Source organism: Scleropages formosus, chromosome 16, assembly GCF_900964775.1.
Source record: "Scleropages formosus chromosome 16, fSclFor1.1, whole genome shotgun sequence".
Lineage (NCBI taxonomy): Eukaryota > Metazoa > Chordata > Actinopteri > Osteoglossiformes > Osteoglossidae > Scleropages > Scleropages formosus.
The window spans coordinates 16,225,740-16,236,361 of record NC_041821.1 but is presented as its reverse complement, the minus strand read 5'-3'; the positions used below and the strand labels follow the sequence as shown (position 1 = coordinate 16,236,361).

Sequence of the window (10,622 nt, the reverse complement as noted above, 5' to 3'; positions counted from 1 at the left end):
AGGAATGTAAGCAAGGGATTCGTGGTACAAACTAACCAATAGCACCAAGAGAGACAATAAGTAGTGTAATAAGCATCTCCCCCAGTGCTCAGAGGACTTGCCTAGCATAAAATAGCCTACAGCATTATTTCTTCTATTTTTTTCTTTTTTCCTTTTTTTTAAAAAAAAAAAAAAAAAAAAAAAAATTGTGTTGCCACCACCATAAGGTTGTTGACATCCCTCTCATTTTTGCATATTCGGATCCAGGTTTTAGACAGTGGGTCTGAAACGCCACTGTTCTGTAAGATGGGAGAGCTTTACAGACTGAACCAGGCCATCGGAAATATGCATAACAGGAAACCATATCTTGTGTCCACCTCATGGACTGGGAAGCAATTGCATTAAAAAAATACAGCATGATGTTTTCCCGACAAACATCTCCAACAGTGAATGGTTCTCGGCCTTTCCTCTTTACGTTCTCTTCTTTAGATGTTGTCATCTTTGGTATCGTCACCTCTGTGAGAATTTTTGATCTCCAGTTAGATTTGCTGTGATTCCTTTCCAGCCATAAGACAAGCAGTAGTTGGCTTTATTGCTCAGCAAGGGGTTGCTTGTTCTGTCTCATCGTTTGTTTGCCCCTCCAGGGACGGCATGTGTTTAGAGCTGGAAGGAGCTGTGATCTGCTGCTGGGCGTGTACAGTCCAGCGCCACATCTATCTTACTCACGGAACGGGCGCCGAGTAGCCAGACCACGGGCACGACTGTAACTCCAGGCACTTCTAGAAGGCATTGCAGGAAAGCACCCGAGACGCTGCAGCGGCGGAGTCGAACCCACTGCATCTTGAGACAAGGAATGGTACGATGGCAAAAATAGGGAGCGATGAGCCGCGCCAAGGACAACCTGCTCCCTGGGCTTACAGTTTGCCCCAGTACAACGGTCCTTTCCCGTTCACTGAGGTTACCACAACTTATTGTCATCAACTGTAATATCAACTATTGCCCTGATTCTCAGCAGACATCCCAAGAAAAGGTGCATGGTTATTGGTCACTGCGTGTGACCAAGGCCAAACTGCTGTGGCATCTGTGGACGATCCCAATTTCAATGAGCTCTACAATCAAGTGCGTTTTCTACCCATGACCCCCAGTCCCCGGTACGAACACTGGGCTGCCTTCACACAGCGCAGCGTGAACCTCTTCACATTTTTCTTATTAGCTGAACACTCCAGTACTTGCAGTCTGAATTCACATTAGATCGCCAAAGGCTTCAGGAAAGGCATTGAAATGGATCCCTTTTGCACAAAGTGGGCAGATTTGAGAGAAACTGAATTTTGACATCTCTTTGGACCATTTACCGTTAATTCATAGCGATAATCTGTCTGCTGTCTCAGCATGTACTCTGGTGATTTCCGTTATTTTAAAACGCGTTTACGTTTTTAATAAAGTGCTCATTAACGGCGACTATTTATAAAAGCACCAATTTCACAATTTTTCCGGTCGCAAATATTCCGCCTGATACAGCTTCTCGTTGCACATTCTCCAATTATTCTCCCCCCCGCCCAGCACGCACGCACACACACACACACACACACACACACACACCTCCACCAACAACTACAATGAGCACTGTCTATTTTAGGCACAACGGGATAAAAATATACTCAGGATAAAGGCAGGGGTGGGGGGGGGAGGGAGAGTAACCAACCACTCGCGCACACATGGTTGCTCTCATTTGACCACAGACACACTTTCTCACACACACATACATACAGAACTGTAGCAGCTAGCTTGCGGTGAGCAGCCCATGTAAAAAGGTTATGTACACTGCTACTCAAGTTCAGGAGAAATCACAAATGAAACCACATTCTTTTGGATGACGTCCCCCTCCCCACACACAGGTACACACACAGTGGAAGCTGGCAGTAGAAGGGGGGGTGGGAGGAATCTGGGGGAGCTAGAGAGCGAGGGCACTTAGGGGCTCCCTTCCTCGGCATGGCCAGCAAGCTGCCCCCCAGCACTGCACTCCAAGATCCTCTCCACAAACTCTCTGGTCCGTCCCGCCACCAGGGGACCTGTGCAGACACCATAATAAATGTGACTTCTAGACCCCCCCCCAAACTTTAACGAGCACAAGAATCCACTAATATTTATTTTCACCACAAGAAACTAATGGAAAATGGATAGTGTGAATTTACATGCTTCAGCTTACCAGAAGACTCCTTCAGTATGTCCTCCAGCTTCTTCGTCATCCCTACTTCGCCACTGTCCTCGCTGTTCTCCACTCTCTGTCGGATCACTTCCTTGATCCGCAACAGCGCCCCCAGCAGGTTGTCTGTGCAGGGATAGGTAGCTGATGACATCTCTATGTCTGCCTTAATACAGTTTATCCTTTTTCCTCTTTGGTTGAAAATTAATCAAAAAAGTCTATCTGAAGTAAATGTCTGAATCCATCCAAACTGAATGTATACTGTAATTTTTTTTTTTTTTTATTATTATTGCACTGTTTCCTGATTAACCTCATGAGATGAATGTGTGATCCATGGTTCTACATGGATTATGCTTTCAGACAAACTGGGATTAAAATACAGACAGCAGAGCAGAGCTTTTACTGTATTAAAATCCTGCAGTGACAGACACATTCTGATCACTTTAAAAAAAAAAAAAAAAGATAAAACACACACACACACACACACACACACACACACACACACACACACACACACACACACACACACACACACATTTTCAGAACCGCTTGTCCCTTACGGGGTCACGGGGAACCGGAGCCTACCCGGCAACACAGGGCGTAAGGCCGGAGGGGGAAGGGGACACACCCAGGACGGGACGCCAGTCCGCCGCAAGGCACCCCAAGCGGGACTTGAACCCCAGACCCACCGAAGAGCAGGACTGCGGTCCAACCCACTGCGCCACCGCACCCCCATAAGATAAAACACTTTTTACATTTATTTAGTAGCCATTTTTCTATAAAGCAACATGAACCTCAGAGTAAACAAAATGCATTACATTTAACCCTAAATTCCCCCCCACAGACACACTGTGCCAAACTGAAGGTCAGCTACAGAGGTGAGAGTAAGGTCAGTGATTCTTACCATACTCCTGGTTTAGTCCCCACAGCTTGATCTTGTTGGCCTCATGCTGGGCTTTCTTCTTCAGGCGACAGGCCCTGGCAACACCGAAATAAATGGAAATGGTCAAGATGCATGTTTACAATGACCGTGGTTCTGCTCTCTTCATGTCAACCACTGCTCAGGTGCATTGGCCACTCGGAAGGTATCTGGTCTTCATCCCAGCTTAGGCCCAAGAGTCGTACTGGTGTTTACATGCTGCCATTTCAACTGTCCTTTCAACACTCCAGACACACACACACACACACACACACACACACACACACACACGCCGAGAGCTTGCTGCCCACTTGTGTCCCTTTCAGCTCCTTTTCAGACAACATGGTCCTGTGAAGGGCCTTGAGAGCGTAACACAAACAACAGTTGGATATGTGAACTTGTGCGTGTTTGTGGAGGACAGTTTTTGTAGCAACCTGACATGAACCAGCTGTTGGCTGAAGGACAACGCCTAAACCCTGCGAAAAGGTCTGGGACGCCTCCGCTGACGCATGCTGAATCTCCATCTCTCCCTCTCACTTTCCGATTGCTTTATTGGCAAGAAGTTCACGTGGCAGACAATGCTGCCTGCACGCTTTCTCACAGAAACTCGCTTGCTCTCTCACACTCATTCAACTCGACAAAGTTTTATTCGGTTAAACAAAACTGTAGCTGCAACGCCACCGAAAAGCAAAGCCCGGAGTGTTGTGTATCTATAAAAGGAAAAAAGATCAATATTCTGGCAAACAAATTTAAGTGAAAGGAAATGGCAAACAGGACAAATTCAAATCTACAATATGAAAACTTATAAGTAGAACAGTGTATCCCCCTCATGCTGTGAGAAATGCTGCCGCACTCCCACCTCTATGGCCCTCCATCTCCCACCCTCGCTCGCTCGCCCACCAGCTCACTCTCATGTCCTTCCCCTCATTTTCACACTCCCTCCTCTCTCCCTCCCTCCCTCCCTCCCTCCCTCTCCCGTTTTCACCCTGCTTTTTCCATGAGAGCAGCTACCTGGAGGCCAGCTTGTTCTTCTCCTTGCGGGAGCGTGCCCGGGCCACAACGGGCAACTCGTTCACCGGTCCCATACCGTCGATGGCCATGTTGAGCTTCTGCAGCTGCTCCCCGATGCTACACAGTTTCTGCGGATTGGGGGTCAAGTCGCTGGCATCTGTCTTGCGGGCCTTACGGCGTCCTTTCTTTCCTAAACAGGGGATGTGCAGCACAGGGTGCATTCCATCAGAGAACAGACTACAATTCTAATGAGTCTTATTCTGGAAAGAGGAAAAAATTAACACTGATTCTGCATTTCTCCTTTCAACTATGGAAACTCTGCACTTTCTTTACACTAAACTTTGTTTATCCACAAGTTTCCATTCTTCCACTCGCTGTGGAGCAGCACCAGACTAATGGAAATGGTGCTAAACTGGCTCCCAGCACAGATGGTACAATTTTCTGCATAAACTGCACTATGAGTAAATGAAACGCATCGATTGTATCCAGCACAAAAAAAAAAAAAACTGGATGTGACTCTGGTACCATGATGACAGCATTATAAATAAATGTCTGGATCAGCAACGAAGGGGTTAAGTGCACATTCATCTGTTTGCAGGCAGTAATAACAATTACTAATGTGAGGTAACGAAGGTAATTACCCGGTGCCCCCTCTCTGCGGTACAAGGTGCTAGGCAGGGTGCTGGAGCTCCAGGACAGCGGCCACCGGACCCCAACCTTCTTACGTCCTGCGTCATGGCTGTGTGCGTGTCTGTACTCCCAGAAGCACCTGCGCTTTGCCGGCTTCTCACCCACGCGGCTGTCTAGGGGTGGAGGGACACGCACAGGGTAGCAGCTGTCCGTAGTCCGGGGGAGCTTTTTCCGCCTCGAAGCACATCTGCATCCACACTGTCTGTGTGAAAGGTCTCATCTATCTCCCAGAGCAGCTGTGCAGAGCGCCTTTTAAACCATTTCCTCACGTTTCAGAGAAATTCACAGTAATTAAATATCAAGAACCCAAGCTCCCCAGCACAAACATCCATTTACGGTAGATCAACGAGGGTCAGAAAACAGTGGAGGAGACTGTCCCCTGTACTGTGTCAATGCAAGCCAAGGCAAGGCAAGAATAAGTTTGTAATCGCTTATACAAACAAACATATCCGAAACTTTTTTCTCGAAACCCGGTGCGGTCCCAACAGCAACATTTATTCTTTCAGACTAGGAGGTTCCATCGAAAGCCAGCTTCACACTGCAGACTAAATAGAGAGGACAACATTTTGCTTTACACGGATCATGTCATGATGTCATGTGTTAAAAACATGGTTAAAAACTGCGTGTGGCGTTGCCGGGGTGCGGAGGTGCGCGGCAGGCCGGGCGGGAGCACATCAGTACCGACCGCACTTTGCTGCACGACACACGCCGGGCGTTTTAATATTTTAATAATATGCACAGAGTGGCGTCTAACTGAAACAAATATAGAGCACGCGAGACAGGACATGTGGCAACCAAGGGACAAAAGGAGTTACGTGCGACAACCCAGTTCATCAGGTAAAAAGGCAGCTGTGGCAGCGACTGCGGACACTTTTCCCTCCGCCAGGAGCGCCGATCGAGGCTGACGAGGCACGCGGGCGGGCGCGCGCTCAGCTGTGTGTGTGTGTCACCGCGGCACTACTTCGCTCTCTCCTCCTCGGCCTCACTCGTGTTGTTCCCCACTCTCTCTGTGACTTGACTGTCGGTTGGAATCAAACCGGACACCATTTATCACGTTTTACACAAAGCAACGAGGGGAAACGTCCAAATCTATGTACGTGGAAGCCCCTCTTCTTTCCCAGGAAGCCCGCGTCGCGACTGTGAGAGACACGACGAGGCGGACCCGTTACCGTAACGGTAACATACCGTTAGCCTGTCGTTACTTCCGCCTGTTACTCTAAGCGATTTAAACTTGTACCTTTTTATACCTCCGTCAAGGCCGTATTACCTATAATAACTCCTCCAATATTAAGGCGCTTTACGAGACAGCTCACAGACAGCTGCTGTCATTTTTTAATGAGACTGACGGAGTTCAGGGACAATTACGGCCGACCGCGAATCCGCCGCTAATCACATTCGCGACGGAAATACTTAAAATGTCACATTTTCCGTAAAAAACAACATTTATTCTGTGGAGGCTGTGCCAGGTTTGGGTCTCTTACTTGTCATTTCGATGGAAAGATTCCTCGTATCTTTTTTTTTTTTCCCTTTCCGTAAACATTCGGGCTTTTTTTTTTTTTTTTTTTTTTTTTATTTCTGAGCGGTTAATCTACGAGAAAATTCTTCACTTTGTATCACAGCGAATGAAACAAAAGTCCTTTGAAGTGATCCCAGCACCAACAACAGTCCAATAAAGAAAAACAATAAGTTCATAAATTAAAAAAAAAAACAAAAAAAAAAAAAACAAAACAAAAACTCAAAATACACACACACACCCATCGGAAACCGCTTGTCCCACAGGGTCGCGGGGAGCCGATGCCTAACCCAGCAACACAGGGCGAAAGGCTGGAGGGGTAGGGGACACACCCAGGATGGGACGCCAATCCGTGGCAAGGCACAACACGCGGGACTCGAACCCCGGACCCACCGAAGAGCAGGACCAGGTCCAACCCACTGCACCACCGCGCCCCCCTCAAAACTCAAAATAGGTTGGCATTTTAATTTCCAGCAAATCTGCCACTGGACAAAGGAAGCAAAGCAGATTCTGCTCACCACATTCTGCTCCAGAGGAGCTCTGCTCCCCAGGCTGCGCTATTCCTTCCACCTCCACCTCCTCTTCCTCCTCGTCCTCCTCCTCCTCGTCGTCATCATCAACATCATCATCATCTTCCTCACTGTCAGCTGTCTCACAGTCAGAGCCCTGGCTCGATCCAGAGGGCCGTTCACCCTGCAGGGAGTAGTTGTGCTCCTCGCTACGCAGCTCCAGGAAGGGAGGCACTGAAGCCGCTTCTACCACCTCCTCACCCTGGGCTTCCTCCTCCCGTTGCTCCTGCTGCTCTTCCGGCTCCGCTTGTCTGACATCTATCACCTCCACAGTGTCAATGGCTACCACCTCCACCATTGCTGGTTTCAAGGTAGGCTCCTTTCCAGCAGCCCTGGCTGGCACAGCAGGACCAGCTTCAGGACTCCCCTCCTCCCTGGCTACCTTGAGCCCCAGCCGCTGCTCCACCTGGTCTTCCCTGTTGCCCCATTTCCCCATGAGCACTCCATCTGAGCTGGTGAGCTCTCCCTCCAGACTCCCCTTAGTGTAGCAGGTGAGTTCATCCAGCGCAGAGACGTCCCAGAGCTCGTGGCGCAGGTCTTCGGCGAACCCGTCGTCCACCAGGTCGCTCAACAGCTCAAAGGGCCGCTTCCGGGGTATCGATGGGGAGCTCAGCATCAGAACGACATTCTGAGGAAACATTAAAGATAGTAAAAATCACCTGTCCATAATTCAACAGCTAAAATTGATAAACATGTCTTGCTATTTACTAACTTTTTTTGTCTTGGCATAGGATTTGGGGGAATTCAAAATTTTACCAGACCCTGAGATTTTTGAAGTCCTATCCAAACTCTTACCTGGTCACAGTCTGTCCAGCCCCCTATGGGAGAGAGTGCCAGTGGGTGCGGGGTGAGGTGGCACCTGTGGGTTCCATAGGCTTCACCAAATACTGGTTCCATCCCATTCACGTCCGGCTAAAGGGGCAGGAAGAATGGTTTATTACCTTGGATTCCATAAGGCCCCCCATTGCTAAATACTGGGTCAGTGCAAAAACCACTAGATTATATTAGGACAACAACATATGCAAAATGTGTGAAGAAAGTCAACACAGGAAGCACATTTTACATGTGTTTTAAATGTTCAGTAGCATTTATGATCGTTGTCAACTGCATTTTCCTTCATAGATGACGCTCAATTGCCTGTGTGACATGAGGACTCATTTGAATAATACTTCACTGGATCAATTCAGGGGAGGTACTTTTCTCAGAATGATCACATTAGGGCCCCTCACTGGGTCTTGAACCAGCAACCTCATGCTGTGTAATTACTGTACAGCCCACCTGAGGCATTTCCCAGTGCTGCGGTGTGCAGGGGTTCCGGCAGTCCAGCGGTGGGTTCAGCGGTGGCCTGCTGAATCCTGCGATAAGGTGCGTTCTCCGAACCGGACCACCAGTGGACCATTCGCAAAATAGAAAGTCTTGAGGTCGGGCTGTGCAGCGCTGGTCACATGACATGCAGCTTTGCCACTGTCTGGGGAGAGAATGAATATAATTAATTACCCCGAATGGTTTTTGTACAACAGTGCAAGCTGTTCTAATGAGAGCGTAGTCACAAGGGAAGGCTAAACATCCAGGGACAGCCTGTTCTTGCCGTGTTTGCAGCTGGACCCCATGGGCTAAAGTAAGAGCCCATACTGCCATCCAGCACCTCAGTCAAGAACAGCGCAGTCCGACAGGGACGGCCGACACGTTCATTCTTCGCACACTCGCTGGTGAAGCCCGGAGAAATGCAAGGAATCGTTTAATTAATTATTATTATTATTGTTATTTTAAATGTCTTATTTTTTAAACGACGCATTACCGCAGAGAAGGGGAGACAAGGCAGTCCGAATGAGCTCTGATACAGACAAGCCATCGGGTCACCGGTGTGGTTTTAAATACGCACCGTCAGGTAGACATCTTCACCGTGCCGGGTCTCCAAAAGCCCCCCTTTCCTGCCCATTTTCAGAAACAGCTGGATGTCACGCGTTCGCGCTTCCCTTTTATCGCAATGCTCTTTCGCCAGAGATCTCCAAATTGTGCTGTAATTCAGTAGAACGCACGTAAACGACTCGGCAGGTGACTCCAACACAGGGACGTCTGGGTGTCTCAGGAGCTCTGTGTGTGTGTGTTGGGAGGGGGGGGGGGGTGTCGGCCCAACACAGTACACTTCTGTCACATGACAAAATGCAAAATGAGGGTGTCGGAAAAATTTTTCTAACAATTTCCCCCCCATGCAGAGAAACACAAATGAGGAGATAAAGCGCAGAAAGGTCACGGACATGGCATGGTAGGTTCGATAAGAACGCAGCCCACGGGACTGACATCGGACTCGTCCGCTCCAGAGTATGTAGAAGATGTTCGAATAAATAACCAAAAAGCTCCTTTTCGTCGCGTCAGAGGAAGAAAGAGCCCTCACATCGACGCTTCGACCGTCTCATTCCAATCTCGGAGTCCCGCCGGCTCCCCTTCCGAGCCCTTTAACATGGACGTTTTTATTTTTTCATTCGGGTGCAACTGAGGTGACGAGCGCAGGCTTCTCCGAGAGGCACAGGTTTGAGCGCCGTAGCCTCCAGCGCGCACACGCTCCGGGGTCTCCTTACCCTAACCTGCCCCCTTAAGCAGCACCCAGAGCTGGCGGAAAAGGCACGAAAAACATTTAGAAACCGCTAAAACCGCAAAAAAGGGTCCCTCGCTTCCCCAACAACTCGCAGCCGCGCCGTGTTCCCTGCAGTGCTGGATGTCGGATTACGAGCTGCTGGAAACGACACCGTCGCGTCGGTCCAGCCTGTCCGCACGCGCACACACACACACACACACACACACACATCTGGGTATTAAAAATAAAAATAACACTAGACGGGGCGCCACTCGGGGCCCCGCCGACGGCACTTATTTGTCATCAATTCTTCCCCGACGACAGATTAACTAGGGACCGTCGGCGCAGGCAAGTTGAAAAGAAGATCTGTTTGATAAAGACGGCAATAAAGCGCGGCAGATGCTCGGCCTTACTTGAGGAAGGTGCCTTTTCCCCCCTCTGCACGCGCTCCGTCCACCTGTGCGGTCCGTCCAGCCCGGTTCGCTCCCGCGGACACCGCCGCGCACCCGAGCTCGTGGCGACGCGCTCCGGGAGGGGGCGAGACTAGAGACACGGAGCAGGCAGCACGCAGCGCTCCGCCACCAGCCGCGCACCCGAACGCGGCCGAGCCGAACCGCCAGCCCCCGGCCGAGCTGCCGAAACGCCCGATGGGTGGCAACCGAACCCGTCCGAAAGGAACAAGTGAGACAGTACCTCGACGGGAAGCGCCGTGCGGGGACGCGCGGGGACGTGGAGGGACGCGCGCAGAGAAAATGTCCGCCTTGGCATCCGAAAATGAATAATAGTGCAAAAGCGAGCGCTGCGATGGAGCGGAGCCGCGCGCTGCAAACAAATTATTTATCCCTTATAAAGGAAGTTAGTTTTAAACAGCTGGTATCGAGCGGGTCCATTGCGAATCAAAGCAAAGGGAAATTAAAAGCATTGTTGGTAAATAGTGCAGGAACAGGGCGCCCTTCTGGGGGAAACGATTTCTGTGGAGATCGTTTATTTTGTACGCGCGTCCCGGCGCGAGACAGATACCATTTTGAGTGTTTTATTGCTCATCTTCGCGGCGAGGCGCTCAGGAAAAGTGTCCGACCCCCTCGCGCCAGACATGGTGTCGCCCGCGTGACTCAGAATTAAAAGAAAAATTCCTTCTTGTTCGACGGAATGGCAACATTTTG

At 49.7% G+C, this 10,622-nt stretch overlaps 1 protein-coding gene across 1 annotated transcript; it reads right to left on the bottom strand.

Moving 5' to 3' along the window:
• Window positions 1–185: 185 nt before the first annotated feature.
• On the bottom strand, window positions 186–10,141 carry LOC108933737 (CREB3 regulatory factor-like). The gene is made up of 9 exons (XM_018750994.2): window positions 9,873–10,141; window positions 8,163–8,352; window positions 7,680–7,796; window positions 6,834–7,512; window positions 4,754–4,915; window positions 4,113–4,302; window positions 3,087–3,160; window positions 2,186–2,308; window positions 186–2,048 (listed from the first exon to the last, which is right to left on the bottom strand). Exons 2-9 carry the CDS (start codon window positions 8,334–8,336, stop codon window positions 1,948–1,950), a joined length of 1,620 nt encoding a protein of 539 aa, XP_018606510.2. The 5' UTR covers window positions 8,337–8,352; window positions 9,873–10,141; the 3' UTR covers window positions 186–1,947.
• Between the last annotated feature and the right edge of the window lie 481 nt (window positions 10,142–10,622).